This window comes from Mycteria americana, chromosome 12 (genome assembly GCF_035582795.1).
Source record: "Mycteria americana isolate JAX WOST 10 ecotype Jacksonville Zoo and Gardens chromosome 12, USCA_MyAme_1.0, whole genome shotgun sequence".
Classification (NCBI taxonomy): domain Eukaryota; kingdom Metazoa; phylum Chordata; class Aves; order Ciconiiformes; family Ciconiidae; genus Mycteria; species Mycteria americana.
In genome coordinates, this window is record NC_134376.1 from 14227525 (window position 1) to 14249249 (window position 21725).

Consider the following 21725-nt stretch of genomic DNA (forward strand, 5'->3'; position numbering starts at 1 on the left):
TCTTTCATTCTCAATTGGCTTTATTGTTTTAATTTAAAATTTGCTGTGAATTACTTCAAAATGTACAAATAATTACTAGCTATCTTGTGCATCACTGCTTTTTATTTTATTTTACAACAAATAAGGTCAATTTTCTGAAATTTATATAGAAATGTTAGATATTTGAATAACAGTCTTAATGAAACTTTTATTGGTCTTTTGATATTCAGTGTAAAATGTACAAATATTTCAGTAAAGGTTTGGTATTTATGGCCTTCCTTATGCTGAGTGCAAGTAGCAGGTAGCACAAATTATACTGAACTAGATTTTAGTTTAAACTCATGCTGCTTGAAGAGCAATTTTAGTTACTTTAAAGAGCTGAAAGACATGCCAGAAATAGGATTAATTTACCATTCAAGAACATGTTTTTGTGTGTAAAATTATATTTGTATAAAATTTTCTCTCTAGTGGTGTAAATTTGATGACGATGTTGTATCAAGATGTACAAAGGAAGAAGCGATTGAACACAACTATGGAGGTCATGACGATGACTTATCTGTACGGCACTGTACAAATGCGTACATGTTGGTTTACATCAGGGAATCAAAATTAAGTATGTATACTCGGCATATGTTCCACATTAGATTTACATACAGGGATTTACGGCTATATTTTACTTCTGAATTGTTGACAGTCTTCCCATGCAAAGGGGCTTTGTTAGTTATAGTTGGAATTTATAGATTCTCTGGGATCAACCAGCCTTTCTCTCACTTTTGGAAAGTATGTGCTAATCTAGTGTCGTCTTGTCTTAGCACAGTAAGACAAGACTGTATCTGCAGGGTACTTTAGCCTTGATTGTTTTATAGGATGGAAAAATTGGTGAACTAACTTCAGTGATGGAAACTAGTTCCAATTGATTATAAATATGTAGATACATGTGTACAAAAAAAAAATTGAGTGATGATAAATATTTTTTTAATCCTGAAAACGAATATTTAATTCAGAAGTCTGATACATATTTCATGGAAGTAGTGCATTTTGGCTCAGGATAGAAAATGCTTCTTTTGCCAAAACATGATGATATCAAACCATGTTTTTAATTAAAAGATGAAAAAAGCTGGTTTTGACTTCAAATCAGAGGAAAGTCGAATGTATATGAAGAAAACCCTGTTTGATGTAAATCTTGAAATGACATCGCAAAATCTGCTTTGTAGGTGAAGTTTTGCAGCCTGTCACGGACCATGATATTCCTCAACAACTTGTAGAAAGGCTACAAGAAGAGAAAAGGATAGAAGCTCAGAAGAGGAAGGAGAGGCAGGAAGCACACCTCTATATGCAAGTGCAGGTCAGCTTTTGAAACAGACCAAGTTGCAACTACCTTACCATTAAAATTCAGAATGTTGAGCCACCCAAGACAAACCTTGATTTTCAGTGTTTTGAATTTGTGTTTGGATGTAGCGTTTGAAGTGAAATTATGATTTTAGTGCTTGTAAGTATATTTACACATGCAATGAATCCTAATGAAACAAACAGTACGGTATGTTATAGACATTTCTGTTTTCTCTAGAAGTTATGTGCTTGCAAGCAAAAATAGTAAGTTCAGGTGAAAGGAAAAGGACCAGGTTATTTTAAATGGCTGCCCTGCCACCGCGCTTTTATCTCCTTCAGGAATTATTTTCTAAAATTAGAATGTATCTAGCCATAGGCTGCAAGCCTGGACTACTGCCAAACTGAGCTCATCAAGTAGAAGCAGAAGGAGAGAGTGCTTATATTTGCAATTATCTTTTTGGAAAAGCCAGATGGACTAGATTGTTATGAATTGCCTTAAGGAACCCTGTTTATGGCTCTTTCCAGAGCCCATCTGGCAGAAGAAAATAGAACCCATTTTCCATTTGCCTCCATGTTTCCTTGCATCTTCTTTCTGGTGTTCATAAGTAGAGATATCGGTGAAGCTCAGCTTGCTTTGCACTGCATTTACACGAGAGCTGTTTTCAGTGGAGAGACTGGCAGAGTTGCACCGTTTGTCTTCCTATTAACAAAGAATGCATGGGAGCTGTGGGAGACAGAGGAAACGTTTTAGGCCAGCCTCCTTGCATTACACCAGTAAAATAATTATGTAGCCTTTTTTTAAGTGCCAAGGTTGTTAGAGCACATGTTTCCAAGATTGGGATCTAAGCGCAACTGGTTTTTAATTGTTCGGGTTTTGTAAGAATTAGTGTATTTTAATTACTTACACTGATTTGACTATCAATCACAATTTTTAAATTTCATTATAATCTGTATACTTGCAAATTTTCTTCATGAGAACACGAATAGTGTTAGCAGCGTGCCACTATCCAGAGAGCCAGTGACGCTGCATAGTAAAACATCATGAGAAGGTATTACATTGTGCAGCTGAGTTAATATGAATAGTAACCTTTAAATGTAATTTTTCAGATAGTGGCGGAGGATCAGTTTTGTGGTCACCAAGGCAATGATATGTATGATGAAGAAAAAGTGAAATACACTGTTTTCAAAGTATTAAAAAACTCCACGCTTACAGAATTTGTTCAAAATCTCTCTCAAACGATGGTAAGTTTTCTGTAGCTGAATATCTGTATGTATTTATGAAGGAACCATAATGTAATAAAATAGTCTTTATCTTCTCCAGGTATTGGCAGCAGTCATAATTTAGGCCTTTTAAAACAGATGATCTGTTTGGGTTTAATAAAGGTATCTTTAGCCTTTTGTTTGTTTGTTTGGTGTCACAATTTTTATTTATTTTAGGGATTTCCCCAGGATCAAATCAGATTATGGCCAATGCAAGCTAGAAGTAATGGAACAAAAAGACCTGCAATGTTAGATAATGAAGCAGATGGCAATAAAACGGTAAATATTCATTGATAGAGGACATTATTTCTGTACATCACCCATGACTTTTAGTTCTCTTTAAGAATCTGTAAGTTTGTGACATCAGATTTTTCAGGGTTTTAATTTAACCTGTATCTGGTAAAGTTTGATACATGAGAAGGCTTGAGATTTAGTGGATTGATTTGGACAGGAGGGAGGAGTGTGGTGCATGATTTTTCTTCCATGAAAAAAAGCATGATCATGATTTTTATGTTAGATTTCAAACAGAAATGTCTTTTTGAGCCCTCCATTATTTGGGCGAAAACTCTGGATTTAATGAAATGGGTTGCTTAAAATGTAAAACATTCTGTCTAAATACAGCAAAAAACAGTGATTGGTCTCACTGTCCTGTCACTTTTAAAGTGAAGTAATTTTCTTGCCATAATAAAGATAGCTGTAGGTATATTTTTAAATGAGAAAAAGTAGGTCCATTTTAAATAAAACCTATCATTTGTGCGTCATTAAAACTTTCTTTGGTGTTTTTATATCTGTCATTGTTTCTCTTAATAAACTTCATAAACTTCCTGTCATTAACACAACTAAAAAAAAAAAATTCTCCTCATAGAATGTCATAAAGTTCTTGTATCTGATGAAAATGCAGATATCAGGTTATATTATATTCTCCAGAGACTTTTTTTTCTTCTTTCACATCTTTCTACATAGATGATTGAGCTCAGTGACAATGAAAATCCATGGACAATATTTTTGGAAACAGTAGATCCAGAGATGGCTGCTACTGGAGCAACATTACCCAAATTTGATAAAGATCGTAAGCATATATGTTAAAACTTGAGTAAATACAAAATATTTTTATTTTGGATGTATCTCAGAAAACATTGTGCCCTCCTCTTTTCAATGATGACATTGATATACCCATCAAACTGCAATGCTGAAATTAGTTTTTCTCATGCAGTGTTTCCCTCACTTATCTTCAAGTGTAAGACGTTTCACATGTTTTTAGAATCAATGAATAAATGTGTGTGTATGTATACATAAAGTTGATTTATACACATTCAGTATTTAAGAATTATTTTAAGGGCATTAATCAAATTAATAAATCAGACACATCTTTGTTACTGTCTAAAGAAAAATATCTAGGTGATCACCCCCCCCACCCCCCCCAAGCCTTACTTAAAATTAAATCTTGTTTCTTAATTTGTAGATGATGTAATGTTGTTTCTGAAGATGTATGATCCGAAGACTCGGAGTTTGAATTATTGTGGACATATCTACACACCTATATCCTGTAAAATACGTGAGTTCTAAAATTCAGTTTGTTATAATTGAAATTTTTTAAAGACAATAGATTGCATATATTTTTTTCTTTTCTTTTAATGTTAGTTTTATCACTGAAATCAAGGGTAGGCCACAGAAAGAAATTTTGATTTCTCCCAACACCTCATGGTTTTCTTCCCCATGTTGTGTCAGTGAAACTTTCTGCAAGGCTGAGAGTGTTGCCTTAATACACCGTTGGCTGTCAGTTAATTTTTTTGTTACAGGTTTGCTGTATTCACCAACTGTTCCTGAACATAAACAGCTGTTTCAGACTTGCTGTAAAGCTTTGTGATTTGATATTGCTCCCCATGCAGTTTTTTTTCCCTTCTATTTCAAGGTTTTTTTTTGTGGAATGTACTTCTGCAATGGCTTTTAAAATAACTTTTGTACAACTTTTCACTATGCTAGCCTGAGAGCAGCAACTCAGACTGAATTGGGTGTGAGCCTTGGTTTTCATATGGGTCCATTTAAAGAATCCAGCGAACATCCACTGAGTAAAAATACTCCGATTTGTCATTTTGAATGTCTCATTTTTGTTGACTTGTACATGCTTTCTAATTTTGTATTTTAGCTGTCTTTTTTTTTTTTTTAAAGAGATTAAAATTTTTCTCTGGGGAAGGAACAGTGTTATTTCATCTCTTTGATCTTGGATGGCGTTGCGCATGTTTTTGTTGTTGTTGTTCAGATGAAGTAGAAGGAAACCTCAAAGTCTATCTCTGGGTTGAATGTCAGTAAGGGAAGCTTTAACCTGGAAAGCTCTCTTTCTTAGACATTTTAAACTATTTATCCAGGGTAGAAAAATAGGTTATCTCCTTTTTGCAGGAGGTCTCACTAGCAGTTAAAGTGCAATGCATTTCACGTTCCTTTTCTTTTCCAATAGGTGACTTGCTTCCAGTTATGTGTGAGAGAGCAGGATTTCCACAAGAAACTAACCTTATCCTCTATGAGGTTTGGATTGATAGACTTTGTAACATTTTTGTCTTTTACATTCTATAACTAGAGAAAAAGAAGCTTTATTGGTTAAAAAAAGGTTGCTCATAACAATGGTAATTTATAAACCGTAAGCACTCTGTAACCTGTAGCTTTGAAGTCTACAGCGCTGCAAGAGAGTATCAGCAGATAGTTAACTTCAAAAGAGATTTAAAATTAAACAACTAGAAGTGTGAGGCTTTAAAAACAAAAAATCTCTGCATGAAGTCTTACATGAGCAGCTTTGCTGTGCTAAATCTGTGCATATCCTCTGAGTCGCAGTGTTAAAGGAGCTAATGCTGCTAACATTATTGGCCATTGTATTTTCAGTGCCCCCCTTAGACAGCAGAGTTGAGAAAATGTTGCTCGTTCCTTCCTTCCCTAAGTTAGAAGTCAGCAAACAAAATACTTAGTCTGCTAAGATGTTTCTGCCCAAATACAGAAATGGTGAATCTTTATAACTGCTGTATTTATTGAGTGCTGAAGATGCAGATCTTGCCAAGGCAAAGTCCTTGCTACAGTAAGAACAAGGGATTGGTTTTTTAATTGTGATGTTTGTTAGCAGTCATGCTGCTCTCTCTGGTGGTTCCAGGCGAGCATGCACACTTCCATGCTAAAAAGCAGAACTGTTAGGTACTTCTACTCTGTGCGGGTCAGGGTTGCAGCTTGATTCCAGTTTGTTTAGACAGGTGCTTTTATGCCAGGAGGTCAACCTACAAGTATAAATATGTAATATGCATATAGATATTTAAAAAAAAAAAAAAAAAAACCAAAAAACCAAACCCCATACTATAAAAGACAAGCAAATTGCTCTACAAAAGTTCTGCACTGTTAAAACTGGTGAGCGTAATCAGTCATCTCCAAGCTTCCTGGAAGCTGCATCAATAGAAAATTAATCTCTGAATTTTGGAAACTTTTCAGTCCTAACAAGATAAAGCTGAATGATAAAATACTTTTGAAAATTAAGGTAACTTGAGTGAGACTCCAAAGTTAAAAATGAGCAGCCAGCTTTATCAATAGCAATTAGATGTATCTGGACCTTAGCTAAGACTACATTTAATTTACATATATCTCCATTTGTTTCAATTGAAAGAAGATACAAGTTACCTTATCTGATGATTTCTTTACTGTTGTGACCTTTATTTTTGTCTCTTGTTTATTCTGTGATCAACAATTTTTGTTCTTTATTGCAGGAAGTTAAACCCAATTTAACAGAAAGGATTCAAGACTATGATGTATCTCTTGATAAAGCTCTTGATGAACTCATGGATGGCGACATCATAGTGTTTCAGAAGTATGTATTTTAAGGGGCCAGCTTATCATTGCAATTAAATCACTTGGTTCACTTTGAAAGCAGAACTTCCTTTACCTTAGCATTTTTAACAAGAGCAGGGTGTAATTTTCCAACAGTAGACATGTTCTCAGCAGTTCTCATTTGTTTGTTCAAAGGCAAAATGAAAAATATTGGTAGTATTTTAATTATCACATGCCACATTATTTAAGTGAAAAAAGGTTTCATCCTAGTTTAGAAAACTAATAACCTAAAATAGGTCTTAATACTACCAAAGAGTGTGGTTCAGCAATGCGTCTGAGTTCTGCAGCTTTTTACTTGGAGCCACTGTAACTCAGACACTGAAGAGCCTACCAGCATTTCAGATCTTGGGCTGTGTACCATTACCACTGTACAAGGCTCTTGGCTTGGAGCTCCATTCAGCCTAGAACTAAACTGCTTTCCCTTTTTTTCTTTTTACTCATGTTCACAATAAGTTTCATAGTGGTCCACGGTGATGAGATGCTCCCGATTTGCCTGAGCGTATGCAACTCATAGGTGTACTGGTGCTTCAACTGGAGTTTTCTCCAAGGCAAAAGGAGAACTCCTGCATCTTGTATCCGTTAAAGGGATCTTTCATAAGCTTGTCAGGGCTATAAATCAGCACTTCTATGCTCTCACTCCTGATGGTCACACCCAACTGTGTTGCTGTGTTTCTCTCCATGGGCTGACAGTGGGTGGAAGCCAGCTAGGCTATCTTCAGCACTCTTACCCCAGATTATGTGAGATGAATGTATTTCTCATGTCATGCCTTGGAACTCGCATTCCCTGTTGACCCAGTTGGTGTTATGCACCTTTGGCTGGCTGCTGACTCCTGGGTAAGTGCACAGCTTGTACCCTGGTGCTATTTCTCCGCTGAGAAGATAGGGGTACCAGTCAGTAGTGACCCAAACCAGCGTCTGCGCTGTTTTGTTTCTGTGGTATCAAGGAGTGCGATTGTACATCTGGCCTCTGTGCAAAATGGTTAATACAGGAGTATATGGAAAGCTGTGGCAGCGTTAATACAGACATGCAGTAATGTGCCAGGGTGGGAGGGGAGGGAAGACTACTGTTAGAATGCCGCTGTGGAACAACTGGAATCAGAGTATTGCCAGATTGCCAAATGAGCGAGCACAGTGTGCGAGCACGTTTGCCCTTGCACCACGCAGAAATACTCAGGGGTGTGGGTCACTACTGACTGTATTGGTTCTACTGTGTACGAGTGGTGGCTCTTTAAAAAGGTTTCTAAACTTTATTTCTGTATCTCTCAACTGTCGCTGACTTACTGTAGAACATGTTTTTAAAAGCCCTAACCACTTGTATGCGTAACAGTGGGATATGTAATGGTATTATCATTTGTTTGCTCTTGTAGGGATGACCCAGAAAATGATAACAGCGAACTACCAACAGCTAAAGAATACTTCCGAGACCTCTATCATCGCGTGGATGTCATTTTCTGTGATAAAACCATCCCCAATGACCCAGGCTTTGTTGTTACTTTATCCAATAGGATGAATTACTTTCAGGCATGTGTCCTATTTATTTCTCTGCTTTTGTTTCCTTGTTCTGAAAGTAACTTTTGCATGGTTCTCAAGCACATTATACATATTTTTAGAAAAGAGTAGATCTGTTCTTGTACACTTTTTGCATTGTAGTAATGAAAAATTTAAGGAAGCCACTAATGCTTGTGAGAAGAAAATACTCTAAAAAATACCAGTTTTATTAATAATGAGTTACTTGACAATAGGGTTCTTTCTTGATATGCCATTCTGCTCTGTCAGGGAAATTATATTCTAATGAAATGAAGTGTTTGCTTTCTAAGTGACAGGTAAAACTTGCTCAACTTATTTAGCTGTTAAAGGAAAAATACCTTGGGAATCTAGTGATACCTATTTTCTGCTTGTAGTATCACCAACAATATTCATTTTGTAAACCAAGCTGTATTTCTTTCTTTACACAATGCTGTTTTAATGTTCAGTGGCACTAGCAGGTCAAACCTGTTCTGTTCATAAAGGCTGACCAGGGGGTGTTTAGAAGAGGAAAACTGGACAATGCAACTTTAAAAAAAATGAAAATAAAGTTGGTCTGATATATTAAGAGTCTGGCTAGATTTGGCTCCTTACAGTTCTCCTGTAGTTGCTTTTGTCAGTGTCAAAAAGATCACTTAAAACCAGACAAGTTTATTTTATGTCACCAAAGGCAGGAGCTTTGAGCACCTGCTTATACAGGGGAGGTCAGGGAAGACTTTTGCTACCCTGTTCTCATTGTCCGGTTTTGCAACTCACTTTCTCTTTTTTCATTTTTATTTGAAATGTAAGTTCTTTATAGCTTCTTTTGGTAAGGGAAAAATAGGCAGAGGATCCCTATGCTTTTTGTGAGGCAGTGACATGAAATATACTGATGGGAATAATGTGTTGATATTACCCAGCAAGCTAACTTCCTTGGAGTGAATTAAAGAACAGTGGGAATTTTCAAAGAGAACATCTTACTTATTTCCCCAGTAATACTATAATTTTTAAAAAAACCAATAAAAACAAACAAAAACCAAAAGAGGAGTAGAGCTATTGTTGTGGATTTTGTGGCCTTTTGGTGACAGTGATTTAGTGTAATAAAACACACAGTTCCCCCCCCCCCAGCGTATCTTATTCTGTCAGCTGTTCAGAAGCTAAATATACTAGTTTATTTTGCCTTGGCGAAGTAGACATAGTGAGTCTCTCTCAGAATTTCAGTAACATAATGTTATTGACATGTAATGAATGACTGTGATTGTAGAGCAATGTCATAACTGTCTCAAATAATTCAGAACTTACAAAAAAAATTTTATTTACAGGTTGCAAAGACAGTTGCGCAAAGACTTAATACGGATCCAATGCTATTACAGTTTTTCAAGTCCCAAGGGTGAGATGAATTTCCTTGGTGTTCTGTGTCTAAACTATTCTTTAAAATGCTTAGCCCAAATAGAGGGAGGTAGCAGTTACTTTGCAGCTTTTTCCAGGTTGTAAACTAATTCTTTACCAGTAAAATGTTAGCATTCTGGCATGCACAGCAAGTTGCATAGACAGTTTTAAGTATTGCAATGGCTGGCTCTACAGCCTCAGAGAATTGCACATTTTAGAAGAGTTCTAGTAAATGTCATTGAAAAAAGATGCATTTTAAAGGATCACTGTTTAAATTTCTAAAATCTTTAATTACTTCAAAGCCTTACTGTATGGGACAAATTATTAAGCTAATGGAAATGCTGTTTCAGTGAATGCAGATTTCTAGAATGGAGGAGAGCAGAAACAAGTGCACATAAAAGCAGGATTTTTGCTGATTTTACAGGTTTAAATGCAGGAGTTACTTCACTGATTTTCCCCCTCCTCCCCCAAAGTCTGCAAATGAGGTTTTATGAAGATGACAATGATCTAACAAGTTCACAGCTGCTAAAAGGGACATTTCTGGTTAAAGTGGTGTTCTCAGGCACAGTTGTGTAAAACTTGATTTGAATCTGTATAAAACTATAGCAGAAAACAGCATATTAGTAGTTATATGTGCTGCAGGAATAATGCACGCACAAAAATTACATAATCTTTTTATATTCATGTAAATGTAGATTGCTCTTTATTAACCTGTAGGTATCTCCCTTCATCATCAGTGAGCCTGTTGTAATTTGAGTAGCTCTTTATAGTTTACAGTGCTGTGGTCACTCCGGAATTTGCTGTGTCATGTGGCTCCACAAATTAACCTTTCACAATCTAAAGCATGTGCTGCTATATTAGTAGTTTCAGAGGAATGTAGGTCTGCCACCCTGCAGCATTAAAGGCAAGCTTGTAAACATTCAAGAGAGTTAACATGCACAGTGAATGGTATTTCTGTTCCCATGCGCTCACTTGTTTTTAAAAATCGCTAAAGCTCTGAATATAATGCTGCTTAGGCTGTGCTAGCAATTACATGAAACTGGGAGCCAGGAATAAAAATATACTTGGTACTTCGATTTACTGAGCAGTGATGGATTGTAAAGAGATATTTATGTTTTTCTTTTTCCTTCTGTAGTTATAGGGATGGCCCTGGTAATCCTCTTAGACATAATTATGAAGGTACTTTAAGAGATCTTCTGCAGTTCTTCAAGCCTAGGCAACCTAAAAAACTTTACTATCAACAGGTAAGAGTCTTTTGTTTTTATTGGTGTGAATTAAAAAAAAAATAATTCTGCCCTATACAAAGTATGCCTAAAGTGTTTTTCTTTTCTTCCTTAAGCTCAAAATGAAAATAACTGATTTTGAAAACAGAAGAAGTTTTAAATGCATATGGCTAAATAGCCAGTTTAGGGAAGAGGTGAGTGAGGCTGGCTGTTAAACGCTTGCTATCATTTCTCTGTCAAAGCTGGTATGGCTGTGATTTAAGATGCAGTTCCCATGCTCTGTTGTCCCTGAAGATCACAAAATTAGAACGAAGTTGTACCTTATGTAAAAAACCAACCAAACAAACAAAAAAACCCAACCCCCAAACACCAAAAAACCATAAAAAATAAACTTAGAAGAATTGTGCCAGTTCTTAACAAAAGCTTTGAAGATAACATAGATGTTCACTTTAGTAATTGTTATCTTTTAAAGATGAATTTTTGATGAAGAGAAGAATCCAGTGTATTCTGTGCTTTAATATGGTTGTTTACATTTTCAGGCTTTCTAATTATTTTTGTGTTTCAAATTCTGTAGGAAATAACAGTATATCCGGATAAACATGGGTGTGTGCGGGACCTGTTAGAAGAATGTAAAAAAGTTGTAGAACTCTCTGAAAAAGGTTCAGGGAAATTAAGGTAAAGCTAGAAGATTTTGATTTCTTTTATGTGATCATGTGGATTTTATGCAGAAAAGTATCCATAGAATTTAAAATACTGTGGAAACCATTATTATCAAATGAAGTCTGCTACTATGTTAAAAATAAAAAGCTTCCAGATTCACATTAAGAGAGTTCTTACTAACTACGAATATACATTTTATATAATTATTTATTCTGTATTTAATAAAGTTACATCCTTGAGATGCTTAAGTTTCATCCATTGCATTTGTTAACTCACAATTTAATAATTGTTTCCAGTTCGAGCAATTCATGCTGTTCACTTCTTAGGACTTAAAAGTGAGGTCTTGAAAAGAGTTTAAAAAAATAATTTAAATTTAAAAAAAAAATTTGTCTTGTAGTTGCATATACTGGCTTTTTTTGCCATGAGCCAGAAGTAATTTAAGCTCTTGTAACTTTACAGCTTAATTTTTACTAAAGACTGAATTTTAAGTTTTACAAATACAGTAGTAGTATCTGTTTACAACCTGACTACACTAATCCTTCTCAAGGTTTGAGAAAGAAACGTTGCATTGATTTATTATTTTTATTTTTAAGGCTGCTAGAAATTGTAAGTTACAAAATAATCGGTGTCCATCAGGAAGATGAGCTTTTAGAGTGTTTGTCACCTGCAACAAGTCGAACGTTTCGAATAGAGGTAAATATTACTTTCTTAAAGAAGCTTTTAAAACTTTGAGAGAAGAAACTCTCTCAAGTGGTAATTCTCTATTTCTGGATTCTGATTTTCAAATACTGTGATACTTGCAGCAAGCTAGATTATGTGATAATATATATGTATTTTTAAAGATAATCCTTCTAAAATTTTTCCTTTGTTCCGTCTGCTTCCCCATAATGATTTCATTCTTTAAATTTCTATGTATGTTTATTATAACAATATGTGAAGACTTGGCAGGGGCTTGTCCATAAGACATTTGCTGCCCTAGCAATAATTCCAGGGTTTGTTTGAGAACTCATGATGTAAATGTTTATGCTTAGAACCCACTTTCATACTCTAAACTTAAGTATTCTAGAAGACTTTGTTTCCTTTTCTGTTAAGTTTGAGCTTCTTGAGCCAAATTTTGATACTTATCATGTGATTTTTTTTTCCTAAGCATTTCATCATGCAAATCTGTTAACTTGCCTCAAAGATCAGAAATTAAAAAAAAAAAAAAATAATTCCATTGTAAACTGTTATGAGGAGACGACAAGTAGTCTGTGATATTCCTATCAGCTGCTACTACAGCTGATAAAAGATTTAATGTCAAAAAAGGCATTCAGGGAAGTCAGGAGAGTATTTACTGAGTAGAGGAAGCTGAAATGCTGTCATGCCAGCAATGAATGACTCTTGTAAAAAGACTGTCAAACAGCATGGTTCTTTTAATTGTTTTTAAATAGACTTGTTTTACATCAGTAACAGCACATCAGTTATGCTTTTAGTTACTTAATAAGTTACTTTTGGGGGAAGTTTTAGCTGATTGTAGCCATAATTTTATGTCTGGATCTAGGAAATTCCTCTGGACCAGGTAGATATAGATAAAGAAAACGAGATGCTAATCACAGTGGCACATTTCCACAAAGAGGTTTTTGGGACATTTGGAATTCCATTCTTGCTGAGGATACACCAGGTACAGCATGCCTCCCTTTTTCTCCCCATGGGATTACACTGATGATGTTTTCTTAAAGTACCGTCAAAGAAATTTATGAGTATAAAAAGTGTATAGGAAAATATTGGTCCTGTATAAAATGTTCTGCCCTATGTATGCCTTTTTATGGTTAAATCATTTACTATCTCTGTTCTCTTTTGCATATATGGATTGTTTAGTGTTTCAGTGAGCCTGTGCAATATCTAGAAAGTAGGCATTCAGCATCAGCCAGGGACTTGACATACTATCAGAGCAATACTAACTCTGCTGCAGAATCCCCCCCAACAAACCTAGAATCCTATTTCTAATACCACTTTAGTAATTGCGATGCACACTTGTCGGCAAAAGTGGCTAGGCTGTGGTTGCTTGGCTTCTTACTGAGACACGTGATTATGAAAAGTGAGTTTGCTTTCTTGAACATTTTCTAAGATGACTTTGCATTTCATAACTTCTGTAATTTGACGTGCTTTATCTTCTAGGGCTAGAAGATAATACAAGAGTGAAAGCTAATTTTGAAAGCTTAAATTAAATCCTTAAGTTTTTATGTGGTGCTGCTCCAACTGAATGTCACACTAATTCTTTTAATATCAAAGTGTATTTCTGGGGGCAGTTAGCAATTTGCTTCTAAACTTTTTCTGCTTCATGTATGTTAGTTTGTATGAAAATTACCTACTTTTCTAAAAGTTTTGGAATGAGAAATATGTCCACATCTCTGCATTCCATAGAATTTTACTATATTTCCGTATTTTTGATCGATGTAGAGTAAAACCTGTGTGTTGATTTCTGGTGGAAACAATTTGTACTGCATTTTCCTGGTCTGTGATCATATTATTGATCTTTTAAGTTGATAGTATCCATCACTTTTTTCCAGCAGTTTACATACACAGCATGCAGAAACAAATTACAAAAAGCTACTAATTGAGGGAGAGCATCACAGGTGTAGAGGTTTTAAAAAGTAATATGCTTACAAAGATATGTAAATTTTTTTCTTCTAAATTCCTATTTTGCTGCTAATTTTCTAACTTTTTTTCTTAACTTTATCCTGACTTGCACATATCACTAGCAGTGCTTGGTTGATTTATGGGACAGTTTGCATAATGATAAATCAATGAGACTTACAGTTGCTGAATTTATAGCAAGTTGTATGTTTTTATTCTGTATTGTAGTGGATGTTGTTGACTCTTGGGTAATTTTGTAAATAACTGAGAGATTAAGGCAATGTATTTCAATGAAGCTTGAAGCAGGAAATATTAACAGCATCCCTTTTTTTCCTAGATTTTTTTTTTGACATTAAAAATCTTGTTGTAATTATTAGGGTGAACATTTCAGAGAGGTTATGAAGCGGATTCAGACAATGCTGGACATACAAGAAAAAGAATTTGAAAAGGTAATGGCAAGTTGAGACAGTTTTTATTGCTGATTGTAGACTCTAAATGTGTTTATTTTAAGAATTTGGAACACCACAGATTTGGGATGAATGTAGATTTTGATCAATGGAACAGCTGCTTGACTTAAATAATGCTTTTTCTGAGAATAATTAGGTAGGGTGTGTAGGAGCAGTATTTGTGTCCTGCATCAAAAGAAATACTTGGCAAAACATTAAAGTAACCTAGAAAAGTTTAGATGGTGCGGGACCTCTAGAGGCCACCCACTTCAGGTTCCTGCTCAGAGCAGAACTAGTGTGAAGTTAAGTCAGGTTGCTCAGTGTCTTACCTAGTTGCAATTTAAAAACTCCCAAGGATGGGAATTCTGCCACATTCTGGACACTGTATTTTAGAGCATCACTGATATAATTGTGAAGACACTTGTTTTCCTTACATTTTCTTTCCTTGTTTTCCTCGGCCTGTGTCTCTGAGATGTGCGGGGTACGCTCGGGCACAGCCGAAGTCGAACAGAGTTGAGCTAGGGGATACTGAGCCAATAGGAGCCAAGAGGGAAACGCCAGTGAAATGCCTTAAAGCACGCAAGGGGTGTTCTTCTATGAAGGAAACATGGACGACAGCCCAGCTGAAGTGCCTCTACACCAATGCACGCAGCATGGGCAACAAGCAGGAGGCGTTGGAAGCCATTGTACATCAGGAAAACTATGATATAGTTGCCATCACAGAAACGTGGTGGGATGACTCGCACAACTGGAGTGCGGCGATGGATGGCTATAAACTCTTCAGGAGGGATAGGCGAGGCACGAGAGGTGGTGGGGTAGCCCTATACGTCAGGGAGTGTCTAGGTAGTTTAGAGCTCGATGATGGTGATGATAGGGTGGAGTGTCTATGGGTAAGAATCAGGGGGAAGGCCAACAAGGCAGATATTGTGGTGGGAGTCTGTTATAGACCCCCCCAACCAGGATGAGGAGACAGATGAACTATTCTATAAGCAGCTGGGAGAAGCCTCACGATCGCTAGCCCTTGTTCTTGTGGGGGACTTCAACCTGCCGGATGTCTGCTGGAAATACAATACAGCAGAGAGGAAACAGTCTAGGAGGTTCCTGGAGCGTGTGGCAGATCACTTCCTGACACAGCTGGTGAGGGAGCCAACGAGGGAAGGTGCCCCGCTGGACCTCTTGTTCACCAACAGAGAAGGACTTGTGAGCCATGTGATGGTTGGAGGCTGTCTTGGGCAGAGTGATCACGAAATGATAGAGGTTTTGATACGTGGAGAAGCGGCGAGGGGGATCAGCAAAACTGCCACCTTAGACTTCCGGAGGGCAGCCTTCGGCCTGTTTAGGAGACTGGTCGAGAGAGTCCCCTGGGAGGCAGCCCTAATGGGCAAAGGAGTCCAGGGAGGCTGGACATTCTGTAAGGAGGAAGTCCTAAAGGCACAAGAGCAGGCTGTCCCCAGGTGCCGAAAGACGAGCCGGCGGGGAAGAAGACCGGCCTGGCTGAACAGAGAGCTCTGGCTCGAACTCAGGAAAAAGAGGAGAGTCTACGACCTCTGGAAGAAGGGGCGGGCAGCTCAGGAGGACTACAAAGGTGTAGCGAGGCTGTGCAGGGAGAACATTAGAAGGGCCAAAGCCAAGCTAGAGCTCAATCTGGCTACCTCCATAAAAGACAACAAAAAACACTTCTTCAAATACATGAGCAGCAAAAGGAGAGCTAAGGAGAATCTCCAGCCTCTAGTAGATGGGGGAGGGAACACAGTGACCAAGGATGAGGAAAAGGCTGAGGTACTTAATGACTTCTTTGCCTCAGTCTTTAATAGCAGGGCCAATTGTTCCCTGGGTACCCAGCCCCCCGAGTTGGAAGATGGGGACAGGGACCAGAATGGAGCCCCCATAATCCAGGGGGAAATGGTTAGTGACCTGCTGCACCACTTAGACACTCACAAGTCTATGGGTCCTGATGAGATCCACCCGAGAGTACTGAAGGAACTGGCAGAAGTGCTCACCAAGCCCCTTTCCATCATTTACCAGCAGTCCTGGCTAACTGGGGAGGTCCCTGCTGACTGGAGATTAGCAAATGTGACACCCATCTACAAGAATGGCTGGAAGGAGGACCCGGGGAACTACAGGCCTGTCAGCCTGACCTCGGTGCCAGGGAAGCTGATGGAGCAGATCATCCTGAGTGCCATCACACGGCATGTAGAGAATAACCAAGGGATCAAGCCCAGCCAGCATGGGTTCAGGAAAGGCAGGTCCTGCTTGACCAACCTGATCTCCTTCTACGACAAGGTGACCCGCCTAGTGGATGAGGGAAAGGCTGTGGATGTTGTCTATCTAGACTTCAGTAAAGCCTTTGACACGGTTTCCCACAGCATTCTCCTGGAGAAACTGGCTGCTCATGGCTTGGACGGGTGTACTCTTCGCTGGGTAAAGAACTGGCTGGACGGCCGGGCCCAAGGAGTGATGGTGAATGGAGTTTACTCCAGTTGGCGGCCGGTCACAAGCGGTGTTCCCCAGGGCTCTGTGTTGGGGCCAGTTCTGTTTAACATCTTTATCAATGATCTGGACGAGGGGATCGAGTGCACCCTCAGTCAGTTTGCAGATGACACCGAGTTGTGTGGGAGTGTTGATTTGCTTGAGGGTAGGAAGGCTCTGCAGAGGGACCTGGACAGGCTGGATCGATGGGCCGAGGTCAATTGTATGAGGTTCAACAAGGCCAAGTGTCGGGTCCTGCACTTGGGCCACAGCAACCCCATGCAACGCTACAGGCTTGGGGAAGAGTGGCTGGAAAGCTGCCAGGCAGAGAAGGACCTGGGGGTGTTGGTTGGCAGCTGCCTGAATATGAGCCAGCAGTGTGCCCAGGTGGCCAAGAAAGCCAATGGCATCCTGGCTTGTATCAGAGATAGCGTGGCCAGCAGGACTAGGGCAGTGATCGTGCCCCTGTACTCGGCCCTGGTGAGGCCGCACCTCGAATACTGTGTTCAGTTTTGGGCCCCCCACTCCAAGAGGGACATTGAGGTGCTGGAGCGTGTCCAGAGAAGGGCAACGAAGCTGGTGAAGGGTCTGGAGCACAAGTCTGATGAGGAGCGGCTGAGGGACCTGGGGTTGTTCAGCCTGGAGAAAAGGAGGCTGAGGGGAGACCTTATTGCTCTCTACAACTGCCTGAAAGGAGGCTGTAGAGAGGTGGTGGTCGGTCTCTTCTCCCAGGTAATAAGTGACAGGACAAGAGGAAATGGCCTCAAGTTGCACTAGGGGAGGTTTAGACTGGATATTAGGAAATTTTACTTCACTGAAAGGGTTGTCAAGCATTGGAACAGGCTGCCCAGGGAAGTGGTTGAGTTGCCATCCCTGGAGGTATTTAAAAGATGTTTGGATGAGGTGCTTAGGGACAGGGTGTAGTGGTGGTCTTGGTAGTGTTAGGTTTATGGTTGGACTCGATGATCTTAAAGGTCTTTTCCAACCTATACGATTCTGTGATTCTCTAATGAGAACTTTTCATTTTGCAGCTGGTGATGGTTGCCTCTTGTCCTTTTGCTGTGCAGCTCTTGAAGAGTCTGCTTCTGTGTAACAGTCTTCAGTAGATGCCACTGTTAGCCTTTTCTTCTCTGGGCTAAAGAAACGCATTTCCCTTAGCTTCTTGTATGCCATGGACTCCAGCCCCCTAACTGTCTTACTGGACACTTTCAGTGTATTGTACTGTGCACGTACTATTGCTGTACTTGCTGCAGTTTGTTGCCATCTCTTTTTCCCTGGAGGGCCCGAACCTGGACATGGTATTCCAGATGCAGTCTCATGATTTCCTGAGCATTCATTTTATCCCATTGTCAAGGTCATTGATGAAGATTTTAAACAGGATTGGCCTTTACCAACCCCTGAAGAATACCACTTATAACCAGCTGCGACTTAGGCTATGAAATTAGACTTGAAGGCTTTATTTTAATGTGGTTTCTTACCAGTTTTTTTTCTTTCCTTTCCATAGTTTAAATTTGCAATTGTAATGATGGGCCGACACCAATATCTCAATGAAGATGAGTATGAAGTGAACTTGAAAGATTTTGAGCCCCAACCTGGTGAGTTGTTAGACAACCTGACTATTCTTTTGACCTGCTGAAGTTGCTCTGCCAGTTTTTATAACGTGATTATCCTTAAGTCAGGATGCAGAAAGTGATTGTTCTTTCTACATGAAATACATTATTTGTAGTAACTAAGCAAGTATTTATATACACTTGTGTGCACACTTAACAGTGTTAAGTGTATATGTTAGTCTGCGAATATGTATTTTCTAGGCACATAAATAACTAGTTAGTTTCCTTGTGAGTTAAAAGGTTGCATTTGAGTGACCAAATGGGTAAAATATCAGTGTAACATACCTAGGAAGAGAGTTACAATGTCAATTGCACCTTATCTGTATTGACTATGTGCTCCCTTCTACGTTTGATTCTCATGCTGTTATTGGAGTACACGCTCGTGATATTACTAAAAAATATTAAGGTGCATTCTCATAAGATTCTTCTTTTAAGTGTGCTGCAAAGAGGTATTTGAATTCTCATATTCATTGAAGACGCTTCTTGTTCGTTCTTGAATGAATCTGAAGAATCTAACAAGAATATTACATATGTGAATAGGATGCTGTTTAGATTTTCTTTTCCTAAGAGGTGATTCACCAAGCTACAAATGCAGCTCTGTTCTGAATTTGCCTGTGGATGGTCTACCGTCTTGTTTACTTGACTGATATTTAAAGCTCTGTTCTCTGAGGAATTTACACATAGGAGAAACCAGGAACTGCTGAAGCAGTTCCACCACAGTCATCTTTTGAGAGCTTCAGCTGGGAACGGCACCTTTGAATCTGCAGTCAGGGCTCTGTTGAAAGCCTTGAATTCATTGGGTTTTTTTCCCCTAGCTTAGCTGAGTGTTCCTTTTTGTGAGCTGCTCTGTCTGGTAGAAACGAGATTGAGGACAACTTGCTCTCTGCAGTTCTATTTTTCTGACAATTATGAGCTCTGTTTTTTGTTGGCAGGTTGTGCTGGGGCCAAACATTTTCTGATTTTTTTCAAGCTGTGTTCTAGATTTATGTAACAGTTGTAAAAGAAATCCTGTAACTGTCCATTTATTTCAAAACCCACCAAGAGTTAGACCAATACCATTAATGAGTACTTTGCAGGAACCTAGCAAAAAGCCCTCTCGTTGTGGTATGTTTCACAGCCAGGTTTATGGCTCATGGTTGTGAGTATGAGGGGACCTGCCAAAACTTTGAATGCCTGCATCTGCACAAGTCATCCATGAGCAGAGGAGCGTGTCACTGGAGAGGCCTCTTTTTTGGCACTAGTTGTGAGGGGTCTCTGGATGATGAACTCGGAGGTGGACATTTCTCCATGGACAGATAAACTCTCTCTTGTGTGCTCAGAGCAGGCAGGGTCCTGATTTTATTCTGAGAGTCATCTTTCTGGGGGCAGGAAGGGCAAGGCAATAGTCTGAAACGAACTGTCGGACTTTCTGAGCAAAACAGAGCCAGTCTTGCCAAAACAGCGCAAAAGACTAACCAGGTAACTAGGTCAAAAGTACAGAACGTGGCAGAAATTGGAAAAAGAAGAACTTGAACTGTTTGTAGGAGTTGTAGGGAATGTGAGATTAAAGGGTTTTAATTTGAGAGTTCACGGGAAGTTGCCACTTTGATAGAATTCATTCCCCTCTGAAATTTTCCTATGGGGTGATAGTATGATGCTCTAATGCCTTCTTATCTTTAGTATTTCAAGGTGTGGGCTCATGTGTTTCTAGAAATACCAAATTTTAACACGTGCTGGACTGATTGAACCAAAGCTTTGGCATTCTCTAATTTGTTTGATGTAGCTGATGTCAATAGTGTCCCTCTGCTTTTACAAAGATGCACTCTAGCAATGATTGTGCTGGCGCTAACGGTGTAGGACTTCATTTCTTTAAAAGAAATTCACATGATCTCAGCAAGATTGGCAGTTCTCTTCTATATTTGACATTGACCATTATGTCAAACAAAAAGACAAATAATTTTGATTGAAGAAAATATATCAAAAAATGCAGATGCAGGCAACCAACAAGGTCAAGTGTTTTATGCTTTAGTGGTTGCAGTTGATGGCTTTGAATGTAAGAGTGTGCTTTTCTTGCTGGGGGGCTATTTAGTTTCTGCCTTTATCATTTCACTTCAAAGAACATTTGCTCTGTATTGAGGACATCTTAAAAGAGAGTTTCCCCCATTTGCAAGAAGTATGTGGACTGTGGTTTTTCATGAAAACTAGCAGTAGATAAAACCATATTGGATTTAACAAGTGAAAAAAATCTGTATGGTTTCTTCACAATCTAAATATGACTAAATTTTTTTTCCTCGGAAAATAAGGAAGAGGTCAGTTACATGATTTCTTAATTAACTGATTATTTGCGTTTTACACGTAGTTAACATATCACCTGGTTTAAGTGGGAATATAAGAATAGCTTAACAGAGCAGAGGTAACTTATAATATGGCAAATACTATAGGTTGTCAGATGGTGGACGCCTTCCTGTTTCAAACAGGCTCAGCACTTGTGTGAAAGCTGGCACTTTGATGTGCCTGTGGCCATAAATTATAACAGTAGTTTTCATACTTTAGTACACACTTCACGGCTGTAAACTCCTGTAAGTGACTGAAGAGGAGAAAAACCAGCTCCTGATCCAGAAACAGCTGTAAAATGTACTATTGGAAGGAAAGCAGCAGTCAGGAAAGCCGCTGGTTGGCTGTGGACTGTCGGACTCTTCTGCAGTCCTCTTCCGTACCCTGTGATTCCTAGCAAACTGTGACCAGGGCACACAGGATTAGTTTGTGTAAAGGAAACTTTCCAATTTAGTCTTAAAACTTCATTATTTTTTTTTCTCTTTTTCTTTTCTAGGCAACATGTCTCATCCAAGGCCATGGCTAGGGCTTGACCATTTCAATAAAGCCCCAAAGAGAAGTCGCTACACTTACCTTGAAAAAGCTATTAAAATCCATAACTGACTTACTTAACCAGATTGTCAAGGCAAGGGACAAAAATAAGTGTGTGTGTGCACCTTTTTAACAACTGTAGAACTTTGGTACACGTGCACTATATCTGAAGTCTTCAGCAAGAGGATTTGCTGCTGATGTTAATTTTATTTTGTTGAGGCTGTTCAGTTTGGCTTCTCTGTATCTATTGACTGCCCTTTTTGAGCAAAATGAAGGTGTTTTTATAAAGCTTGGATGCCAATGAGAGTTATTTTATGGTAAACGTAATGCAAGGCAATTGTCAGCATAATGAGGGAAGAGTTTAGTAGAACAGTTGACATTGGCAAAATATTTGTCTGTAGTACGTTTATAGATGGCATAAGCTGGCTGGCTGCCCTTCCCGGTATGGTGTTCACCATCACTGCAGCTAGTAAGTCTTATGTTTAGACTCACATCAGATTTATTTCCTTCAGTTATACTTTAAATGACATTTTTGTGCA

The 21725-nt window shown here is 38.6% G+C and overlaps 1 protein-coding gene across 2 annotated transcripts in view; it reads left to right on the forward strand.

The window, feature by feature from the left end:
- Positions 1–21474, forward strand: part of USP7 (ubiquitin specific peptidase 7) — a 77418-nt gene extending 55944 nt beyond the window's left edge. For both annotated transcript variants that reach the window (XM_075515650.1, XM_075515651.1), the window contains exons 14-31: positions 448–592; positions 1194–1324; positions 2416–2550; positions 2746–2847; positions 3532–3637; positions 4031–4123; positions 5024–5091; positions 6306–6406; positions 7794–7947; positions 9252–9319; positions 10454–10562; positions 10658–10735; positions 11116–11216; positions 11795–11894; positions 12742–12861; positions 14195–14266; positions 18237–18327; positions 21152–21474. In XM_075515650.1, the coding sequence (XP_075371765.1) occupies positions 448–592; positions 1194–1324; positions 2416–2550; positions 2746–2847; positions 3532–3637; positions 4031–4123; positions 5024–5091; positions 6306–6406; positions 7794–7947; positions 9252–9319; positions 10454–10562; positions 10658–10735; positions 11116–11216; positions 11795–11894; positions 12742–12861; positions 14195–14266; positions 18237–18327; positions 21152–21258 (1881 nt within the window). In that variant the 3' untranslated portion in view covers positions 21259–21474. The remainder of the gene's footprint in view (positions 1–447; positions 593–1193; positions 1325–2415; positions 2551–2745; positions 2848–3531; positions 3638–4030; positions 4124–5023; positions 5092–6305; positions 6407–7793; positions 7948–9251; positions 9320–10453; positions 10563–10657; positions 10736–11115; positions 11217–11794; positions 11895–12741; positions 12862–14194; positions 14267–18236; positions 18328–21151) is intronic.
- Positions 21475–21725: the final 251 nt, after the last annotated feature.